General features: G+C 41.4%; 1 protein-coding gene across 2 annotated transcripts in view; it reads right to left on the reverse strand.

Annotated features, from left to right (window-relative positions):
• Window positions 1–1,718: 1,718 nt before the first annotated feature.
• prrc1 (proline-rich coiled-coil 1) overlaps window positions 1,719–21,692 on the reverse strand; it is a 30,067-nt gene continuing 10,093 nt past the window's right edge. For both annotated transcript variants that reach the window (XM_078529855.1, XM_078529850.1), the window contains 7 exons: window positions 21,181–21,561; window positions 20,261–20,406; window positions 15,557–15,659; window positions 11,137–11,300; window positions 5,366–5,469; window positions 4,323–4,425; window positions 1,719–2,883 (listed from right to left, as the gene is read on the reverse strand). In XM_078529855.1, the coding sequence (XP_078385981.1) occupies window positions 2,674–2,883; window positions 4,323–4,425; window positions 5,366–5,469; window positions 11,137–11,300; window positions 15,557–15,659; window positions 20,261–20,406; window positions 21,181–21,561 (1,211 nt within the window). In that variant the 3' untranslated portion in view covers window positions 1,719–2,673. The remainder of the gene's footprint in view (window positions 2,884–4,322; window positions 4,426–5,365; window positions 5,470–11,136; window positions 11,301–15,556; window positions 15,660–20,260; window positions 20,407–21,180; window positions 21,562–21,692) is intronic.

A 21,692-nucleotide genomic window follows, 5' to 3' on the forward strand; every position in this document is an offset into this window, starting at 1 on the left:
CTGTGGGTGTCCCTACACCAAATGGACTACAGCGGTTTAAGAAGGCAGCTCAGCACCACCTTCAAAGGCAATTAGGGATGGGCAATAAATGCTGGCCTTGCTGGCAACGCTCACATTCCACAAAATAAAAAAATAATTTGCTGCAATCAAAAACTCCTTTTTCTTACTTCCATTCAAACTAAAAGTGGAAGTGCCTGGTATGTAATGTGCCAGAACTCTGACATGCCATGTCAATTTATTCTCCTGTGGGAACTAGATTTTTTATCACCACCTGCAAAAACAATGTAAACCTGGACTAAAGAGAACCCAGAATCGTGAACAGCAGCAAAATAGAGGCATTTTACTGTCACATTTTGAAAGGACATTTTATTGCAACTCAGGTGAAAATGTAAACTTTGTGATAAGGTAGGTCAAATAAGAAAATACTCTGCATTAACATACATCTGCTAGGTTGCCAATTATTTCTAAGTAACACTGAAATTAAGTCCCAATTGGCCATTATTAATCGCACATGCTCTGAAAAGGGGCCATTTTGCACTGCATACTCAAGAGTTCAGTAACTTTAAAAATCTCAACAAATCAAGATGGATAGGATGGTAGTGATGCCACTGTATCTGTGCCAAGGAAAAGGTTCACAACTCCTAAAAACTGACTCAATTGAATCCACTGGAGAACATGGAATGCTGCATTTTGTATCTGCTGATAAAAGACTCTCGGTATGTACAGGGAACTGCTATATACAGAAAGTTTCCTGAATGCATTATTCTCATTTTCAAGTCATCACAACCAGCAAACCATGAAGCTAAATAAATTAACTAGGGAACTTATTTCAAATCCAATCCACTTATCAATAAAGTCATGATCCTCGCAACAGAAAAGGCTTGCAACAGACGACACAATGGACCCATTACCTAGCTGCTGCTTGGGTAGGATCTGCTTTTTCCTGCTGAACCATTAACAATGGTCACTAAGAGATTCACCAAGCAGTAAGTGCATAAATTCATTGATCTGGCTGCTACTCACTACCCAATGCAGGAGCCCCAATGGGAAATGCTGGCAAGGATATGTAGCAATTAACAAAATCAAAAGGGAAGTTACTGAAAACTTCACCTTTCCACATTGGAATAGAAGAACCCAGGGACAGGAGGAGGCCATTCAGCCCTTTGAGCCTGTTACACAGGAATAGGGCAGTCATTCAGCTGCTTGGTTCTCTTCTGCCATCTACCAGCCGTGACAATGTAATCCTCAATTCTCTTGCCTAACAAAAATCTATCAATTCCAGTTTATAAGGTTTTCAACTGACATCCCAGCCTAACACTTTTTGGGGGAAAAAGATTTGCACCAGCCTTTGCGTGAAGAAGTCCTTCCTGACAACACCTATGAGAGGCCTAGCTTTAATGTTAAGGCAATGCTGTCTTGTTCTGGACTCTCCCCTATAACTTACAGGGCTTTTCTTTTGAAGGGTTCAGAGGAAAGAAAAAATTGAAACTTAAAAACAGTGCTCAACTTAAATTATACAACATTTGGCAGATTGCTGCGGTTACATTTCAGCAAATTTACCTTTCTCTGTGAAGCCTCATTTAAGTTCGGGTAAATTAAGTGGCAGCATAATCTTCAAAAAGCCCACAGAGGCAATATGCAACACCACTGTGAAAGCAGTAACAGCAACCCAGTTTGAAACTTAGATTCATAACATGAACCAAGCTGAAAAGTCACCATTAAAATACTTTAGCTGTGGTTTATTTACAAACTGCTTGCACCAAGATTGGTTGTACAGCATTGAGGAAGGAATTACTTATATATACAAACTATTGCAGCACAATATATTGCAGTACAAACTTCTTCAACTTAAAGGCATATTCCACGAAAAAACACTGCAGGCGGATGTCGGAACTAAGGCAGCATAAGGAAAACACTGGCATCACTTGTAACATTTCAGTTTTATTCCCTTAGAAATAACGACAAAACCGTGTCAAAATTAACCAAACAAGCCCAGCATTAGCTTCACTTGGCAGTGGAGATGACCTACTTAGAGTTTTCAAAGATGAGAGAGTGGGATTTTGTTTTAAACAAAGTTTTTCCTTCTATCTTGCTACAATTTAACCTGACTATTCATCTGCTAGCCCATTTTTCATATATAAAAGTCTTATATCAAGTTGTATCCTGTAAATCATGTATCCATCATTTTGAATTATAAGCATTAAGCTTCTATGGTAAGGGCAGAGATAGGGGATAGTAAAATAAAAACTCGGCACTTGAACAACCGGAACAACAGCCCATACTTGGTCACAAATTTTTATAATGATTAGCTGAAGATGTAGACAATATCAGTCTAAGCGTTACCAACTCTTAGTGTCCAACTTCCTCAGGTGCCATATCTCGGCACCAAAAATATTGCAAAGTTATTTTAATATAAAGTTATAATACACAAAATGCTGCATATTTCAAAATATTTCCCATTACATTGAATCTTCAGCTTCTAGAATGTCCCAGTCAACCAGTTCCCATGCTGGCATACGAGACAGCTACGAGAGACACGTTTTGGTTCAGCAATTGAGTTTTGTTGATCTTTTGGGAGTATAAAAATACAAAGTTAAACCATTCTCGAGCATGTAATGAAGCAACATTTAAAAAAAAATGCCCCCACCGAACAGAAGGCCACAGTTTTACGTGTTAAATGGACTTCGATGGTAGTTGCTGCTTGTACATTCCCGCTAATGATTTGGCCGCGCTATAGATCATCTGTCTTCGCGACATCCCTGTAAACATGATGTGCCAATCAGTCCGGTTGACCTGGGGTAAACTCCGCTCCAACACTTCCCCTATGGTCACCATCAGCCCAGACCATCGCAAATTGTAATCAGCTGGCGTGAGGTTTTGTGCCTGATTTAAAACAAAAACATAAACAGTCCTGTTTTCAGCAAAAGTACCAAGGGTACGCAAGGCCAACAGTGACCTATATTGGCGTCCGGTTAAGCAACTTGATTTTAAAATTCTCATCCTTGTTTCCAAATCCCTCAACGGCCTTGCCATTCCCTACCTACGTAACCTCCTTCAGCCTCCAAGATCTCTGCATTCCTCTCATTCTGGCCTCTGGAGCATCCCTGATTTCTCTAGCTCCACTACTGGTGGTTGTGCCTTCAGTTACCTAGGCCCTAAGCTCTTGCATTCGCTCGCTAGGCCTCCTTGCCTCTTTCCTCCTTTGGGATGTTCTTTAAAACCTACCTCTTTGACCACGTTTTTGGTCATTTGCACAAATATCACCATATGTGGCTCAGTGTCAAATTTTGCTTTGTAATGTTTTATTACACTAAAGTTGCAATATAAATGCAAGTTGTTACTACTGGATTCAGGCAAGTGACAAACTACCCATGTCCTAGTCCATCACAGCGGATTTGAAATTATGCTGCAGGTCAATAAATACAAACATTCAAGGCATGTATCTGCAATTCTTTGGGCTGCTACTCTAACAGTGGTAAGTAAATAAAATGAGAAATAAGTTAATGCCTGTACTAACTTAGCTGAGAGAGAAATTTCAGATTAATATGAATATATATGTAAGGTGGACAGGAAAAGAACACCTGGTCTACCAACCCCATCTCAAAATAGAAAACAAAAAGAAGATGGCTTGTAACTGGACACCAAAGGCAGTTAATGCAAAGCTTTGAATTGACAGCACAGAAACAGGCCATTTGGCCCAAATGGTATATAATCGGTGCTTATGCTACACGAGTTATCTCTCACTATCATCATAACCTTCTATTCCTTTCTCCCCCTTGAATCTAGTTTGTTTTTTGTATCTGCTTATCTAGTTTCCCCCTTAAATGCATGTACATTATTCTCCTCAACCACCCCCTGTGGTATGGTGAGTTCTGCATTCTTAAATTTTGGCATAAGAATTTCCTTCTGAATCTCTGATAGGATCGCTCTCATATTAAACACATTTACTAATTTATCTGAAGAGACTTCTTTTGGTCAAACCACATCTGTCACAGCCAATTTGTTTAAAATCATTTAAACGTTTACAAGATATATTAAGGACATAAATTTAAACACACAAATTACCTACCCTAAGTTACCGTGGCTGTAAAACACTGCATGCTCCAGTAATTACATTCGCAACAAAATCCAAAATTACATATAAATGTTTGAAATCTATGCTCTAGTTTGACGCAAAGTTGAGTGGCCACTTTAATTCCTTGGACTATTCCGTTACTCACTGCCAAGGTCAAATGAGACATTTTAAATGGAACCACAGTCAGATTTTATAAAGTTAGTTATTTTCTGAAACCATCAGGGACCAACATTGATGACACACTGACCTGTTGCACATATTCTAAAGGCACTGGTGTTGCTTGCGTGAAATTTTCCAAATGAATACCATGAACTGGATCTTCAAGAATCAAACAACCTATGTCAAACCACCTGGAAAACAACATTTATTAATGAAGATAGAATAATTACATCCGATAACTCCAGGATGTGCACATGGAAAGAAAGCACCCATTAGCTGCGGGCATTATCAACGAATTACAGCAGTAACATCAGATTCACACTTCTGATATAAACGGGAAATCTGCCCAGAGGAAACGGTACAAAAAGGGATGGTTTAAAATCCAAACAGTACGCTTTCTACTCACGCCACACTCTGTGGCCATTTCAACACCACTGTTATTTCCTTGCACAGCTTAGTTGTCTTTGTCTGACTCAGAATGGAGCCTCATAAGCACTACCCAAGGCTTACTTCTGCAGTTCCTGGTGCTCATAGCAAGCGTGTTGGATGAACGCAATTTGCCCACTATGTGATGGCCAGTGTAATGTGACAGCATTAATAAGTTAAACAATCACTACTATTCATCATCCGGGAGTGGCTGCTAAGCAGAATCTAGAGCTTCATATGAATGAAAAACTTGTGGACAGTAAGAGACCATTCAGCCCCTCATCCAGTTCTACCATTCAATTAGATCATGGCTTATCTATATCTCAACTCCAATTACCCACCCTCAAGTCTACCATTTCCTTATCGCCCAACAGTCTCAACTGCACCTGTCTTTAATGGACCCAATCTTATCCTCTTTCTCCAAATATTTATAAAACATTTTAGTTCTGATGCCTCTTGCAAATTTAGATTTTTCAAATATTTTAGTTTTGCACCTCATTACCTTCTTTGTATCCCCTTGTTGCTTTTTTTTATAGCTCCTCCAGTTTGCAGGATTTCTACATTTCCTTCCATTGGTTGCAAGTATTTTCTTTTAGCTTGATACTGTATCTTATCTTGTTAGTTGACCATTGCCTAACTACACAAGTGCAACATTATCGTAAACAATTTACTACATAAATATTTTAAGAGGGGGATGCTGCTTACCTGTCTGGGAGCAATTCTGCAATGAAGTTCTCAATGGAAACCGTCACCTGTTTTTCATGAATCACTCCTGATCGTCGCAGACTAACTATCCTTTCCTGGGCCCCCTGGGAAAACAAAATGAAACAACCGCACACATTAAACGCAACTTAAACTCCTAATTTTTCATTCATTTTTTAAATAATTGTTGGTAATTTTATTGCTGAGTAAAAGGAGTACATTGCTATGACCTTAGGAACAAGGCCAGGGATGCTCTAACAAAGTTTCAGAAAAGGGTAACAAATTTTGGGGGTCACAATGATTCTTTAAAATCAGAATATTATTGTAGACTATGCCTAAATGTGATCCACAATTGCATGATAAAAATCTGACTGCCAAGCCTTAATGGCAGTGAAATTCAACTGTGGCAGAGGCACCAAATGCATTACAGCCAGCCAGCTGCCCATTATGCATCCTTCCCCTGATATGACTTTCTATTGGCTTCATCGTTGAACATTTTAATTTGGTCATCTCTGCCCTCTAGTGACAAGACTGTAAAGCAGACTCTGGGCATAACAAAAAGCTAAGTAAACAACTTACATTTACATAGCACCTTCAACATAGTAAAATGTTCTCAGGTTCTTCACAGTCCATGATATTTCAAAGTTGGGAAAAATATGGTTGAAGATCTTTCAGCTAGTCTTCAGCCAATTCAATTCACTCTACGTGATATCAAGAAATGACTGAAGGCACAGGATAGTGCAAAGGATATTGAAGCTAACAATATTCCGACAATAGTACGGAAGACTTGTGCTCCAGAACTTGCCGCGTCCCTAGCCAAGCTGTTCCAGTATAGCCACAACACTGGCATCCACCCAGCTATATGGAAAAATGCCCAGGTACGTCCTGTACACAGAAAGTAGGACAAATCCAACCCAGCCAATTACCGCCCCATCAGTCTGCCCTCTATCATCAGTAAAGTAATGGAAGGAGTCATCAACAGTGCTACCAAACGGCACTTGCTTAGCAATATCCTGCTCACTGACGCCCAGTTTGGGTTCCGCCAGGGCCACTCAGCTCCTGACCTCATTACAGCCTTGGTTCAAACATGGACAAATGGGCTGAACTCCTGAGGTGAGATGAGAGTGACTGCCCTTGACATCAAGGCAGCATTTGACAGAGTGTGGCATCAAGGAGCCCTAACAAAACTGGAGTCAATGAGAATCAGGGGGAAAACTCTCCACTGGCTGGAGTCATACCTAGCACAAAGGAAGATGGCTGTGGTTGTTGGAGGTCAGTCACCTCAGCTCCAGGGCATCACTGCAGGACTTCCTCAGGGTAGTGTCCTAGGCCCAACCAACTTCTGCAGCTTCATCAATGACCTTCCTTCTATCATAAGGTCAGAAGTGGGGATGTTGGCTGATAATTTCACAATGTTCAGCACCATTTGCGACTCCACAGATACTGAAGCAATCCATATCCAAATGCAGCAAGACCTGGACAATATCTAGGTTTGGGCTGACAAGTGGCAAGAAACATTCACACCACACAAGTGCCAGGCAACGATTATCTCCAACAAGAAAGAATTTAATCATTGTCCCTTGACCATCACTGAATCCCCCACTATCAACATCCTGGGGGGGGGGGGGGGGGGGGGGGTGGTTTTTTTACCATTGACCAGGCACTGAACTGGACTAGCCATATAAATGCCGTGGCTACAAGAGCAGGTCAGAGGCTGTGACGAGTAACTCACTTCCTGACTCTCCAAAGCCTGCCCATCATCTACAAGGCACAAGTCAGGAATGTGATGGAATACTCCCCACTTGCCTGGATGAGCGCAGCTCCCACAACACAAGAAGCTTGACAACGTCTAGGACAAAGCAGTCCGCTTGAATGGCACTCCATCCACAAACATTCACTCCCTCCACCACCGACACACAGAAGCAGCAGTATGTACCATCTACAAGATGCACTGCAAAGCTCCTTGGACAGCACCTTTCAAACCCATGATCGCTACCATCTAGAAGGACAAGGAGAGCGGATGCATGGGAACACCAAAACCTGCAAGTTCCCCTCCAAGCCTCTCACCGTCCTGACTTGGAAATATCACTGCCATCACTGTCGCTGGTTCAAAGTCCTGGAACTCCCTTCCTAACAGCACTGTGGGTGTACCTACACCACATGGACTGCAGCGGTGCAAGGTGGCAGCTCAACACCACCTTCTCAAAGGCAACTAGGAATGGGCATTAAATGCTGGCCCAGCTAGTGAAGCCTACATCCCATAAGTGAATTTTTAAAAAAAATCCCCAAAGTAAACACTACAGTTTCTCCATCGTGCGGTTCATTGCTTCTTAAAGGATTCTAAGCTTTTTGCCTTCATTACTTTAGATGTCGATTCCATGTGTCGGCATTCTGTGAATGTCCTGATACTGGTTCCAAATAGGTCATTTACGAGTTTGAACCCATGTTCCTTTGCCCTACTCGTGTAATTTCATACATCTTCCATATTTCACCAGTTTTTGTCTCCCCTTCATGCCCTCTGCTAGAAATCTACCTTGTGAGCCCTCTCTGAACCGGCTGCAGTGTTTGTATGCCTTTCATATCAATGACAGAGTCACAGAAGAACTCTCAGCACAGGGACAGGCTATTTGACCCATCAAGCTTGTGCTGGTGTCTACGCTCCGCACAAGCCTCCTCCCATGTTTTATTCCATCAGCATATCCTATTCCTTTCTTCCTGTGTTTATCCAGCATCCTCTTAAATGCATCTATACTATTGGCCTCCAACTGCTCCTCGCTGTAGTGAGTTCCACATTCTCAACATTCTCCGGGTTTCTCCTGAATTTCCTGTTGAATTTATTAATGATTATCTTATATCTCTGGACCATAGTTTGACACACCCACAAGTGAAAACATCTTCCCTGTACCTGCCTTATCGAAGCCCCTTCATAATTTTAAGGGCCTCTGTTAGGTCACCTGGAGAACAGAGTCCCAGCCATTCAGTCTTTCCTGGTAGTTCTAACATAATTGTAAAAGCTTAAAGTGGTAAGGGCTCAGGGTAAAATTTGGACGTGTAGATTGTTGTAGCATCGCTCTGCATATTTTAAACAAGATCCAAACTCCTGCCGCCGTCCAGAAAGGGGTCAGGAGCACCTGTGTGCGTGCCAGAGGCCGCAGTGTGGGCCGAGCGTGCATGTGTAACTATCCCTGACGCCTTTCCTGTCGGCAGCACGAGTTAGTGAATTGGGAAATAGGTTAAGAAATTGGCTGAATAGTGGAATAAGTGGAAAGCAGGACTACGTGTCGAGCCTACAAATTTGAATTTAGTGACCTGTATACAGAAACACTGCACTAGATCAAATTCCAATTCCAAGATGACACTAAATGAAAGGGTAGTTGAAAGAGGTTGCAAAAAATCAATTGAACATACATCACGTAGACGTGTGAAGTGCTACATGCAAGGAGGAAAAGAGACAAAACAAGTAGTGTATGAAAAGTAACTTAAGGGCAGCATCAAGAGGTCTAGGATGAAATTTCAGCATGTAAAACCACTCCAAAGTAGCAGAAAAATGGAGCAAATAAATAAGTGAATTACACTGGTAAAGCAAGAGCACCAGGCAGAGAAAGTTGCTGCTCAAACTGTATAATGTACTCAAAAGACAATACCTTGCTATACTGTGCATAGTGCTGGTCCCCATCTTACAAGAAAGGATGAAGCCCTCAGCAGGGGGATAAATCTGAATACTTTACCTCACCAAAAGTTAAACCAGGTACATTGATTTGAGCATTTCATGTTAATTTGTACTGTTAAGTAAGGTGTATTTCATTTTTTAACCAGAGAACCATAATACAGTGGCAGCAGTGCGTACCATCTACAAGATGCACTGCAGAAACTCACCAAGTCTCCTTAGGCAGCAGTTTCCAAACCCGCGGCCGCTACCATCTAGAAGGACAAGGGCAGCAGATATATGGAACACCACCACCTTCAAGCTCTCTTCCAGGCCACTTACCATCCTGACTTGGAAATATATCACAGTTCCTTCACTGCCACTAGGTCAAAATCCTGGAACTCCCAACCTAACAGCACTATAGGTGTATCTACACCACAGGGACTACAGCGGTTCAAGAAAGCAGCTCACCACCATCTTCTCAAGGGCAATTAGGGATTGGCAATAAATGCTGGCCCAGCCAGCGACTCTCGCATCCCGTGATTGAATTTTAAAAAAATTCAACTACAGATTTCTATGGGTCAATTCAAATGCTATTTTGAAGTAAATACTAAGGTTAATTGCTAATATTGCTAGTCAATTGCCTATGATGTTTGGCATGGAGTCAAGGCTGCTTGCAGTTTTATGGGTAAAGAGGGGTTGAGGGCAGAAGGTAACACTGCTGTTTGTGGGGCTATGCTGCATGCAAATTGGTTGCTGTGAAGTGACTACACTTCAAAAGGTACTTCTTTGGCTGTAAAGCGCTTTAAGGTGTCCCGAGGCTGAGAGGGATGCTACAGAAGTGCAAGTCTTTCTTTTAAATGCACCAATACATGTAGACTTTCCCGATAGTTCTATCACACTAAAGAAGCCTAAAGTGGGATAAAATTTGGAACTGGGTAGGAACATTGGTTGAATAGTGAAATGTAGCGGAGTGTAAGAAATACTAAGCAGGTTGTCCCAGGAACATGCGTTGAGCATCCAATTTTTAAATTTACTTTAGTGACCTCTTATTCAGTCTCGATTCGTCGGTCATACATTGTCATTGTGAGACAGAAACTTGAGGACAAGGGATCACTCAAGAGCAGAGGGATGTCTCTGCAATACAGGCTGAGGAGTTGGAAGATGCCAAACTGAGAAATCACTGACAAGAGGGTGTGATTCATGGGACAAGTCTGCATGTCAGGTAACAAGTGCCATCAATGGTTTACTTGTAGCAGTCTCACCTGACCCAAACGGCTATGTGTTCAAGCTCTGTTCTAGAAACCGAGGCACATTATCTCGGCTGACATTTTGAATGCAATACTTCAAGATGAAATGTTAAACAGACAGGGTGCCAGTGTAGGTGGATGTGGAAAATCCCATGACATTAATGAAGGAGAGAAAGGGTTCTCACCCAGTTTCTTAGCCAGCATTTACTTTCAAACAACACCAATAAAATCGGAATATCTGGTCATCTATCTTATTGCTGTTTTGAGATCTTGCTGTGCGTAAACTGGCTAACGCATTTGCCTACAAAACAACAATTCAACTTTTAGAAGACAAGCGCAAGAAAAGGGTTTAATGTATTTTCAGAAGCACAACAGAAGTTGGGCCCAGAATCTCATTTTCTTCCACTGCCTCCTGGAATATAAGCTGGGGCTCAAGAAAAAGATGAGTAGCTCCATGATTATCATGTCCAGTATGAATGAGATCATGCATGTTACATTGCAAGACTTAAGCATCAATGGAGGAAGGCAAGATGTATTGAGATTGGGAAGATAAAGCTTTGAGATATCATCTACATCAAGTCAACAGTGCAGCTTTATCCCTGTGCACCCTGTAATGTGGAAGGGCAACTGAATGCTTTATAAGGGCCTTTAGATTAACAAGATGTAGCTCAGAAAAGCATAAAAAGTGAATTGCTAAAAGGGTTTTAGGTTTGACCTGGAAAAGTTTGAGTTGAAGAACTTTATACTCAATAGATCTCATGTCCGTGAATCAGGTTTGCTCAATTTGCCTTTTAACCTTTAATGTAGATTTAAGCTTTTGAATAAGTTTGTGTAGGTTATTGTCTTACTGCCATCAAATGAACTCAAACTAAACTTACCTTTAATCCTGCTGCATAGCCAACAGGTTGTGGGGCAATATTTGATTGGCCAGCTTCCCCGGTAACAGTGGCCAATCCAAACATTTCCTGGAAAGCATCCCGAATAGCTGCCACTTTGACTTCTTTATTGGAAGTTACCAAAACATCCAGATCACCGCCTGATTCTGGAGCGAGGGAGAAAAATGACAAGTAAATTAAAGAGAGGATTCCTCTTCATTGGACTTAGAAAACTCTCCAGGTAATATCCAATCACCATAAACATGCATAATCAATCGTACCATAGGCATAAAGAAAACTAAACCAAGGTAAATCAAATAAATTCAGGACATTCAGCACCTGAAACAGACAGGTGGACTATTCTAGGAATACCTGAAATATTCCACCATGAACATTAACATGCCTTTTGTCTTCTAGATGCTGGCTAATAAATGTTTTGTTAATGCATCACACCCCTACCACCACCAATCCCTTAGAGAAATTGGAGTTATTCGTTGTGACATATAGAGTGGGATTTCCTGGCCCTGCCACGGTAGGGCAGCCAAAGGTTCATTGACTTTCAGCAGGACCGGAAGATCCCGGTGGAGGGCGGGAGCAGGAAACCCCATCCGTAGTGAAAAAGATTTCAGCACTCCATTCTCTTACAGAATAAGCTTTTGTTTATAGGTCACCTCATCAAATCCTCAGGATATTCTAAAGGAATTTATCTGAAGAGTAATCACTGTTATGTCGGGAATTACTGCAGCTAATTTGCGCACACAATGCCTCAGAAGCCGCAGTGGCCAGTTAATCGGTTTCTGGTGGTGCTAATTGAGGGAGAAGTGTCAGCAAGGACATCTGGGAAGCAACCAGCTCTTCTTCAGAAATATTGTGGGACCTTCTACAACCATCAGAAACAAAGACAACAGATGTGGCCTTATTTTAACCTCTCAGTGGAAGGATGACACCTCTGACAATGGTATCATGCCCTCGGTACGGCACCGCTTTGATAAGCTCAACTGCTGGAGTAGAACTTGAACCCACAACCTTTAGAGGAGAGAGCGGTACAAACTGAGCCTAGCTGACAGAAAGCTGAGATTTCATATTCTTGGATGCTAGATATTTAAATGGGCCAAGGATTCCTGCTCATTAACCAAATGCCATTTAAGAAAGTTCTCTCCGTTTAGACAGCCCACTGGCACAGAAAGTCATCACACTACTCCATAAAGTTTTAGGAGCAGAGTGCAGGCTTGCCATTTTATGCACCACATGGCCTCTAGTGAGTCTGTAACAAACCTAAAATAATCAGGCCATCTGGGCCAGCCAGTCCATGTTTATCCACCACACAAGTAACCAGCCTAATCCTATGTGCCTGCTCCGACCCCATATCTCATTTTCCTTCAACCCTCCAGCTAACCTATTCTTAAATACTGACACGACTTCATCTTCAATCATTAACTCCAGCAGTGCATTACACACATACACTAGAAATGGTCTGTTTTGATATATATTCCTTCATAACTTTAAATGTCTATAGAATTATCCTGTAATCTGCTCTGATAAATGATCCAATTGTATTAGTATTTCCTCACAATAAAGCACCACCTCTGTGTTGCACTCTCTATTGTCTCAACATACATTCTTTAATTGGAACTTTTCAACCTGAAACGTTAACTCTGTTTCTCTCTCCACAGATGCTGTCGGACCAGCTGAGTATTTTCAGCATTTTCTGTTTTTATTTCAGGTTTCCAGCATCTGCAGTATTTGGTTTTTGGTATTATGCCTTCTATTTTAGCATCAAGGACAAACCTAGATTGAAGTAAAGCAAAAGGATGTTATTTGTGCCAATTGGGTTTTTTTTTAAATGGGGAAAGATTAAATAACTTAGAGTAAAACGATTTATGTGGGACTAACTTATACAGAAAGCACAAATAAATTTCTGGAGACTAATGACATCAAGGGGTATGGAGATAGTGCGGGGAAAATAGTATTGAGGTAGATGATCAGCCATGATCTCATTGAATGGTGCAGCAAGCTCGATGGGCCAAATGGCCTGCTCCTGATCCCATGTTTTTACATGGGAAATTTGGACACTACTTTACCTTAAATCCAAATAGCTGATATAAACAGTGAACAGAAACAGTCCCAGTAGAGGATCCTGTGGGACACTGCCTCTTACTTCCAAACATTGAGAAACTATACTTAACTCTTACATTTGTGTCCCTGCTAACCAGTTTTAAATCTCATGTGACCCTCTCCCCAATCCTACACTCTTAATTTCTATGATAGACTCCCATGTGGTACCTTGTGCAGGGCTCCATGGAAGCCCACTGCATTTCCCCTATCTGTCACCTCCTCTGAGACCTATCAGGTTTGTCAAACATGATGTACCTTCTTGAAATGCATTTTGGCTGCTTTATTAATTACAAATCTAGATATTGAGCAATTTTACCTTTAAACTAACTGGGCTTTCTTTAATTATCCAGATTAGCTGTCCCTTCCTTTTTGAAAATGGGTATTACACTGGCATTTTTATATTTGGTCCCCGCTACGTCTTCCGCCATTTTTTGCAAAATGCATCCACCCTATTTTGTTCCAGGAATATATAAAGGAGGCTATTCAACCACTTGAGCTTGATCCACTTTTCAATTAGATCACAATCTCCTGCAAGCTGAGATACATTTTCAGGTCGATGCACATTTTTTGATTCTTTCTTTTCATTTATTTATTATTGGATCTCATCTTGGGTTTAACCATTTCAGGACTAGTTTTATTCATAAGTATCCTTGGCTATGAAGCAATATTGGTAGAGATCTGACAGCACTTTAACCAATTAGACTCAGCCCATAAAGCGTGTGATAGAATGGGAGAGAATCTTCAATCATCTCTAACAGAGTATTAATTTCAGAAAGCAATTTTTAGCATATATTTACATTGTGCTTTAACGGAACAAAACACCCCAAAGCCCATCACAGAACTAAACAGAACTTGACACTAAAGCTACAAAAGGAGATTATAGGTGAGGTGACCAAAATCAGAGGCCAGAATTGGAGGAGTACAGAAATCTCAGATTGAAGGGCTAATTTTCGAATGGTCCAAGACCACAAGATGCCACAGGCCAAATAATTAGTAAGCAATTAATCAAACTCTCTTTACACTACAACAGTGGCCACGCTTCTAAAAGATTTCATTGGCTCTGGAGCCTTTCGGATGCCCCAGATCATGAAAGGCACTATCAAAATCCAAATTCTTTATGTCAAGAGGCAACAAAAATTCAGTCAGATTGATCAAACATAATACAAAAAACATTTCAGGAACATACATTTCTAGCATACTGCTTTATCAATGGATTCACACGGATCTTACAAATGTTATTAATGGGTCAGAGAGAATCAGATTGGTATAGGGCGTAGTTAAAGACAAATCAGAAAAATGAGCCATTTCAACATAAACTTAATAGTTCAAAAGGGGACTACAGTGTAAAAACTATACTGTTATCTATAATATAGTTAACTACTGCCCTATAACATTTTCATGCTAATGTATTTTATAAATCAAATACAACACTATGTAAAACAACAGGCAGTCAGTGCATAGGAATCATAGTGCCTTTCACACATCCCAGCATTTTTTTTAGAACTGGCACTGAGCCAAGAAGAAAATCTTAGACTATGGAATTGTTTTAAGAGGGTTCTTCAAGGTGGAGAGGTTGGGTGATGGGGGTGGGGTGCATTTAAGTAGTGGAATTCCAGAGCATGGGGTTCAGATGGCTTAACACACGGCCACCACTGGTAGAACTAAAGGAAGGTAGGAGCTACCACGGTACTCACCAGGCATGAAGATTTTTAAAGTCTGTGCTCCCTGCCTTTGCTCAAGTACGACACAGGGATCCAAAATTTGGAGGACGGGGTGAGGGGGCTGAGAGATTTTTTTTTGTTTAATATCAGAAGAGATATCAATGGTGCATTTTCCATTGAAAGATTAATCACCACTGCAACCCTTCAGTGCAAGACACTGTAAACAGGGGCTGGCATGTGGAGGTTGTGACATTCCTCTCCAGGGAGGTTACAGAGATAGAACAGGATGAAACCACAAGGGGGTTTAAACATGAAAATGATAAATTTGAGGTGGTCTGGGAACCATGTACGGAGGAGATGGACAGTGAATGGTCAAGATTTGGTGCAGTATACCGGCAACAGTGATTCAAATAAACTGAAGTTTACAGAGAATTGGAGAACGAGAGGTCAGCCTGAAGAGCAGCCAGGTCTGGAGGTGACGAAGGCACCGATGTAGTTTACAGCTGCAGATGAGCTAGGCTGGGATGGAGGTGGGCGATGTTAAGCAAGTGGAATTTGACAAACTCCAAAAGTATCCATTACCATTTACTTTATATTTAGAATGATTTAAATACTATAGATTTGAGTTTTTGATGCATTAAACTTACTGATGTAGGGAGCCATGCCTGGATCCAGGGTGGTGATCATGGACTCCACAGAATGTTTCGTTTTATCCAAAACCGATTTCACAACTGGGTTTCCCGCCACACCCTAAAAGTGAAAACTCAAGTTTAAAAATGTCAGATTGTTCGAGTTTAATGTATGAGTTTATCACAATCGCAATCAACAAGGGGTATCCACACTGGTTATAAAGGATGGCAGTTTTATGTTTCAGAATTCAACTACATAGCATTTACAGCACAGTAAGAGGCCATCTGATTTAACTGATCAATGTTGGTTTTTATGATTCACACAAGCACCCTTCCACTCAACTTATCTCACCCTATCAGTATATTCTTCTATTTCTTTCTCCATCATATACCTGTCTAGCTTTCCCTCAAATGCATCTATACTATTCGCTTCAACCACTCTGCGGTAGCGAGTTCCACATTCGCACTATTCTCTAGGTTAAGAAGCTTTTCTTGAATTCTCTTTTGGAATTATGGCCCCTGGTTCTGGTCTCTCCAGAAACACCATATCTACACCTACCCTTTCAAACCTCTTCATTATTTTGAAGGCCTTTATTAGGTCAACCTCGGTCTCTTCTTTTGAAGAGAAAAAGAGCCCCACACTGTTCAGACTCTCTCAACAGGTATAACTTCACAGTTTATGGTATCATTCCTGAAAATCTTTTTTACACCTTCTCCAATGCCTCCATATCCTTTTTGCTATAAGGTGGCCTGAACTATGCTATTGGCTATGTGATACTGTACCAACATCAAAGTGATGCAAGTGAACAATGAAACTATGGCCCCTATTTACATCACGTTAAAAATAATCAATTCTCATGGGCAATGAAAATTTATTCGGTGTGTGTGCATGTATTTCCATCTGTCCCTCTCCCCAGGGAAGAAATGGTTCTTATTCTGTGCAGTCAACTTTTGCTCATAGCAAAGCACCAAGGGCTGGGGAATTGACGAGTTTTAAAAAAAATAAGTCAGCAGTGCTTTTTCCATTGAAAGAGAAATCACTTTTGCAAACTGTAGGTTTCCCTATTAAGAGCACACATTCCCATTTCTGATGTTAATGTATTAGTGTGCCTTGCTACAAATCCAGAGTGCTGCATTTCTTAGCACAGTCCCTACTGTTTATCTTGGATGGCTTCATGCGAATGCGAATGCAATTCGTCTGCTGTGACACAAGATGACCAGTATAGCAGTGCAGCATTTTCACAGCATTTCACCAGCACTCGATTATTGCTTTTGGTGCAAGACGCACTAGCAAGAGGAGTTATTTACAGGTATGTATGATTGCTCCTTGTTTCAGTGCCATAAACAAAGTGCAATCTGGTGAGTGAACACAACTGTTCCTGGAATAAATAGAGCATTAAAGACACTATAACCAGCAACTGAAATTGGCGTTAATGTAAATGGTTCTTACATTTTAGTCAAGCCACTGCCCGTTTTAATATGGATATTTCAAGCGGTGGGTACTGTAGTTTCTTCATATCCATACTGCCTGCAAGTATACACGCACATGTCCGCACATGCACACCTCAACACTGACATCTGGGTCTAATTTCAATTTAATTTGATGCAAATCTCTTTTTTTAATATATCAGCTATAAGGATTCCAAGTGAAGCAATGCAAGGGGTTCTCAGCCTTCTCTTTTGTAGGCTCAAGCTCAGCACACTATCAATGGACAGAGCTATTATACTGAGATTTAGTTTGGAAACGTTACCATCCATCAAACCAACATTGTAAACTGACCTGGGATTACTTAATGGTAACATTGCGTGTGAAGAAGAAAATATTCTACTCCCTCAAAGAGGGTTCTTTCCAAACTCAAGGATTGGTACATAGGAACAGAGTGACAGGAGGCCATTCAGCCCTTCAAGCCTTTTTCACCATTCAATTAAATCATGGTTGATCTGTATCTCAACTCCACCCACTTGCCTTGGCTCCATAGCTTTTTATATCCTTGGCACTGAAATTAATGTAATGGCATAGAGCTGGTGTATTTTCCCATTAGTTCCCCAGTAAAGACGCCAGATGGATCAGAGACGGTACATTCCAGAACAAATGAATTATTCTCGTTTGTCCTTTGAGATGACGATGGTCATCATCTGGGTGTTTGCTACGGTTCCGGTAGGAAAGTAGGTGACTGCTAAGGCTGATTCTGCTGCAAATAGGGCAGGATACCACAGGCAATTGAGGTTTGAATGAATTGCTGGCTTGGGATTGCATCTCTGCCTCTGATATGTGCATGCTTTGGAAGGAGGCTGCACCATTTTTTATTTGGTTGCACCAAACACAGTGATCCTGGGCAAGCTTCTCCCAGGTCTCAAAGTCAATATCAAAACTCCTAAGTGAAGCCTTCAGAGTATTGTTGAAGAGCTTACTTTGGCTGTCATGAGAGCGCACTCCAGACTTAAGCTCTCCATAGAAGATTTGCTTCGATAAGCGAGTGTCAGGCATTCTGGCTATATGACCAGCCCAAATTAGTTGTGACTGTCTCAATATGGTGAGGGTGCTTGGCATGCCAGCTCGGGTGAGCACCTCAATGTCTGGTACTTTGTCCTATCATCTGATCTTCAGAAGCTTCCAAGGGCAAGTAAAAGTAGTTGAGCTTCCTGGCATGGTGCTGGTACATAGTCCAAGTCTTGAACGTGTAGAGCAGAGTGGGCAGGACAATAGACAATTTACTATATAGTTTATAGGCTTCCAGCTTGGTAGCAGACTTACACTTCATTGCCAGACTGATGTTTAAAGTCTGCTGAAGACTACAATTGCTTTGGCAATTCTTGCATGTGTCTCGTCAATAAAGACAACTTGAGAGTGTGAGGTGCCAAGATAAGTGAACTTATTCACTGCTGACAGAGGATGTGGGCATGGACTGAAACCTTGGACTCAAGATAGGACTTTCCCGGAACAGACTGGTATATTACTTCAGTTTCTTCATGCTGATCATAATGCTAGTTATTGCACGCATTGGAGAACAAGTCCAGCTCTGAACCAGCAGGTACTGCAGGGTCATCGGAAAACAGGAAATCACAAAGTATGTCTCTGGAGACCTTTATCTTTGCCTGGAATCATTTCAGATTGAGAGCTTCCCAGCCATGTGATATCTGATTTCGATACCAGGATCACCATCATGGCAGACATTGGGAGAGTACAGCAGTGAAAAACATGAAGAGGATTTGCGCTAGCACACGGCCTTGTTTAACTCAATTAGTGACTGGGAATGGGTCAGAAGACTCACCATCATCCAGAACACACGCGAGCATGCCAGCATGGAACTATCAAACCATTGTGATGAATTTCTCAGGGCAGCCAAGTTACTCCAGGACCTTCCAAGGGCCCTCACGGCTGACTGTGTAAAAGGCCTTGGTCAGGTCAACAAAAGATGGTGTAGAAATCCATGTTCTGTTCTTGGCATTTCTCAGAAGCTTTCAGACTGAAAAAACCACGTCAGTGGTTCCTCAAGCTTTTCTGAAAGAGCACTGACTCTGGCATCCGATCCAGGTTGAGATGTTGCACTAAGTGGTTTTGGCAATGATGGAGAGGAGTGAGACTCTATGGTTGTTGCAAGATTGGCGAGTTCCTTCCCACATGCACAGGTGGACAATGGAGGCATCTCTGTATTTTTGTGGGATGGTTCCTTCCTCCCACGTGGGCTGAAAGAGTTGAGTGAACTTCTTGACCAGACATTGACCCCCAGACTTGCAGATCTCAAGCTGGGATAACATCAGCTCCTGGAGTTTTGCAACAAGATAGGGAGTTGATTGCATTCATCGTTTCTAACAGAGTTTGGTGGGGCGGGGGTCATCATGAGAACTGTTGATAGAAACCTGTGGCAGCCTATTGATTGCTTTTTCATTGATGGATAAAGGCTGATTGGGGATGTGGTTAACGTGCTTTGCCCATCTTTCTCGAATTTGGGCATTTTCTGAGAGCAGTATTGATTTGTTGACACCAAGGGCTAGTAATGAACCAGTAGGCCGCAGCTCGAAGACACATTTTAGAGCTTCGTAGAATCTCTCGTAAACATCAAGATTGGTTCAATGAAAATATTGAGGTAACCATAAACTTCTGGAGGAGAAACATCGCCTCTACAGGGTTTACCTTAAAGTTATTACTATCCACACACAACGTCTACTGAAAAATCCACAGGACTGTCCAGTACAAGCTCGGAGATTCAAGACACTGAAGTGAATTATTAACAATGTGATAAATGATAATTACTCATGATAATAATGATAATAGCCACACTGGCCCTGAAAAAATTCATTTTACAAACTGCAGTCTCATTCTTTTAGAGGTAGATTGGTGTTGGAGGTTTTAAAAAAATAAAAATTGAAGCTTTTTTTTTTACTTTTTCTGCCCTCATCTCTCTTCTCAATAATCTTTTATTTGGCCTTCCTTACACAATTTAATTCTAATTTATAATTCCTGGTTTATGCTTCTTGGTTTAGACTCTGCATGTCTCAGTAAGGATTCTTCAATCACTGGTTGAAGAGCTTTGCTGTTACTTGTCCTGTTCACAGGCGGCATATAGAGTGCCACCCGGCATCAAAGGCTCAATTAGAGCAAGTTTCCGCTTAAAAGCCTGAGTAAACTCTGTGGGTCAGTATCAGTGAGCTGAATGCTGAACACCACTCCTTCACCGCTGCCACAAAATCCTGGTTGAATGTTACACCTCTGAGGCCTACCTTAAAGAAGCTCCACAGCCCTCCCCCAGAGGCACTTTGGTCATAGTGCACAGACATCCTGGGATCTTCAGTCTCCTCTGGGAAAGTAATGGAAGAGCCACCTCCAATAGGAGCAGAGGCCTGAGTCATTAAGTTTGGTCCAACCCCTGTCAAAAAGAAAAATCACACAGGAACATGAGGAACCAAGTTAGTTATGTTCACGTTTGGCAGAAATTATTTCGGGAAGAATGTTAATTAGCAAGATTTAACACGAATTAAATAATTGGTGTTTTAAAAAAAAAATCAGCCTGAATTCCTGCTCCTGGCTGCTAAACTGTGACCCCTGCTGAAAGTCAGGTGAGGAGAGGGTCAACTCTGTTATTAAATGTATTTTCTGGATTAAAAAACATTTTAAAATTAAACTCCTTTGTTTAATGTTGTTACCCAAGCCAAGTAAGTCCTTCAGTCAACCCTTAAGCATGCTAGAGCCAACAGTTGCCATAGTGAGGAGCACTACTATAGCAAAAACCAGCTCTACTGGGGAGTAACTTACTAAACTGGAGTCATAAGGACCAAATGGCACAAAATACAGACCAGTATTACAAAGAAGGTACTGAACCCACAAAGATGAGCAGGAAGAATAAAGAAAAAAAAACTGCTCTTTCCTTCTCAGAAATTACCCTCAATACAAAACGATGTTCCATTTCTATTAACGACTTTATTAGGACATTGATAGTCTCTGTGCTAGTGGTTACTACTAAAGACTTTTAGTGGCATGGTGCAGGAGAAGGAAAAGAAAATTTGAAATTTGCCAGTCAACTAGTGTTAAAAGATTTACGTTACACAAGGCTGACAATATTACACAACGTGCACAATTTTCAAATTAAGAAAAAGCAAACTACTCTACAATCAAAAATGGAACATTGAAATTAAACTACCACCTGCAGCGGATGAAGAAAAGGTTGGCATCAGTGGGGTTTGAGGGGTTCGACCAGCATGACCTCGGGTGATGTCGTAATTTGCAGCCATGGAGAAACCAGTGATGGGTGGACCTATGGGAGGTGTAGAAAAGACAGGACCAGCAGGATAGCTCATAGGAGGTGCTGAAGGAGGAAAGCTAACGGGACTACCGTAAGTTGCAGTCCCAGAATGAGCAACAGCTGGATGAATGGGAGAAGCGACAGCAGTAGATCCCACGATTAGGGGCGTGGAAGACCTGGCAGGTGGCATTTGGGTTTGAGGAGGAGGTGGCGTGGAAAAGGTTGAGGGAGGTAATGGAGAGATAGAGCTGGTGATGGGATTAGATAAAGCACTGGGAAGAACTGCAAACAGATAAGTCAAAAGAGAAACAAAAAAGTTGATAAGTTTAAAAGCATATAATCAACACTAACATTGTTCTTGTAAAAATATAATGAGGAGTAGGCCAGTCACACCACACCCTTCCCCGGTCTCC

Source organism: Cetorhinus maximus, chromosome 2, assembly GCF_964194155.1.
Source record: "Cetorhinus maximus chromosome 2, sCetMax3.hap1.1, whole genome shotgun sequence".
NCBI lineage: Eukaryota > Metazoa > Chordata > Chondrichthyes > Lamniformes > Cetorhinidae > Cetorhinus > Cetorhinus maximus.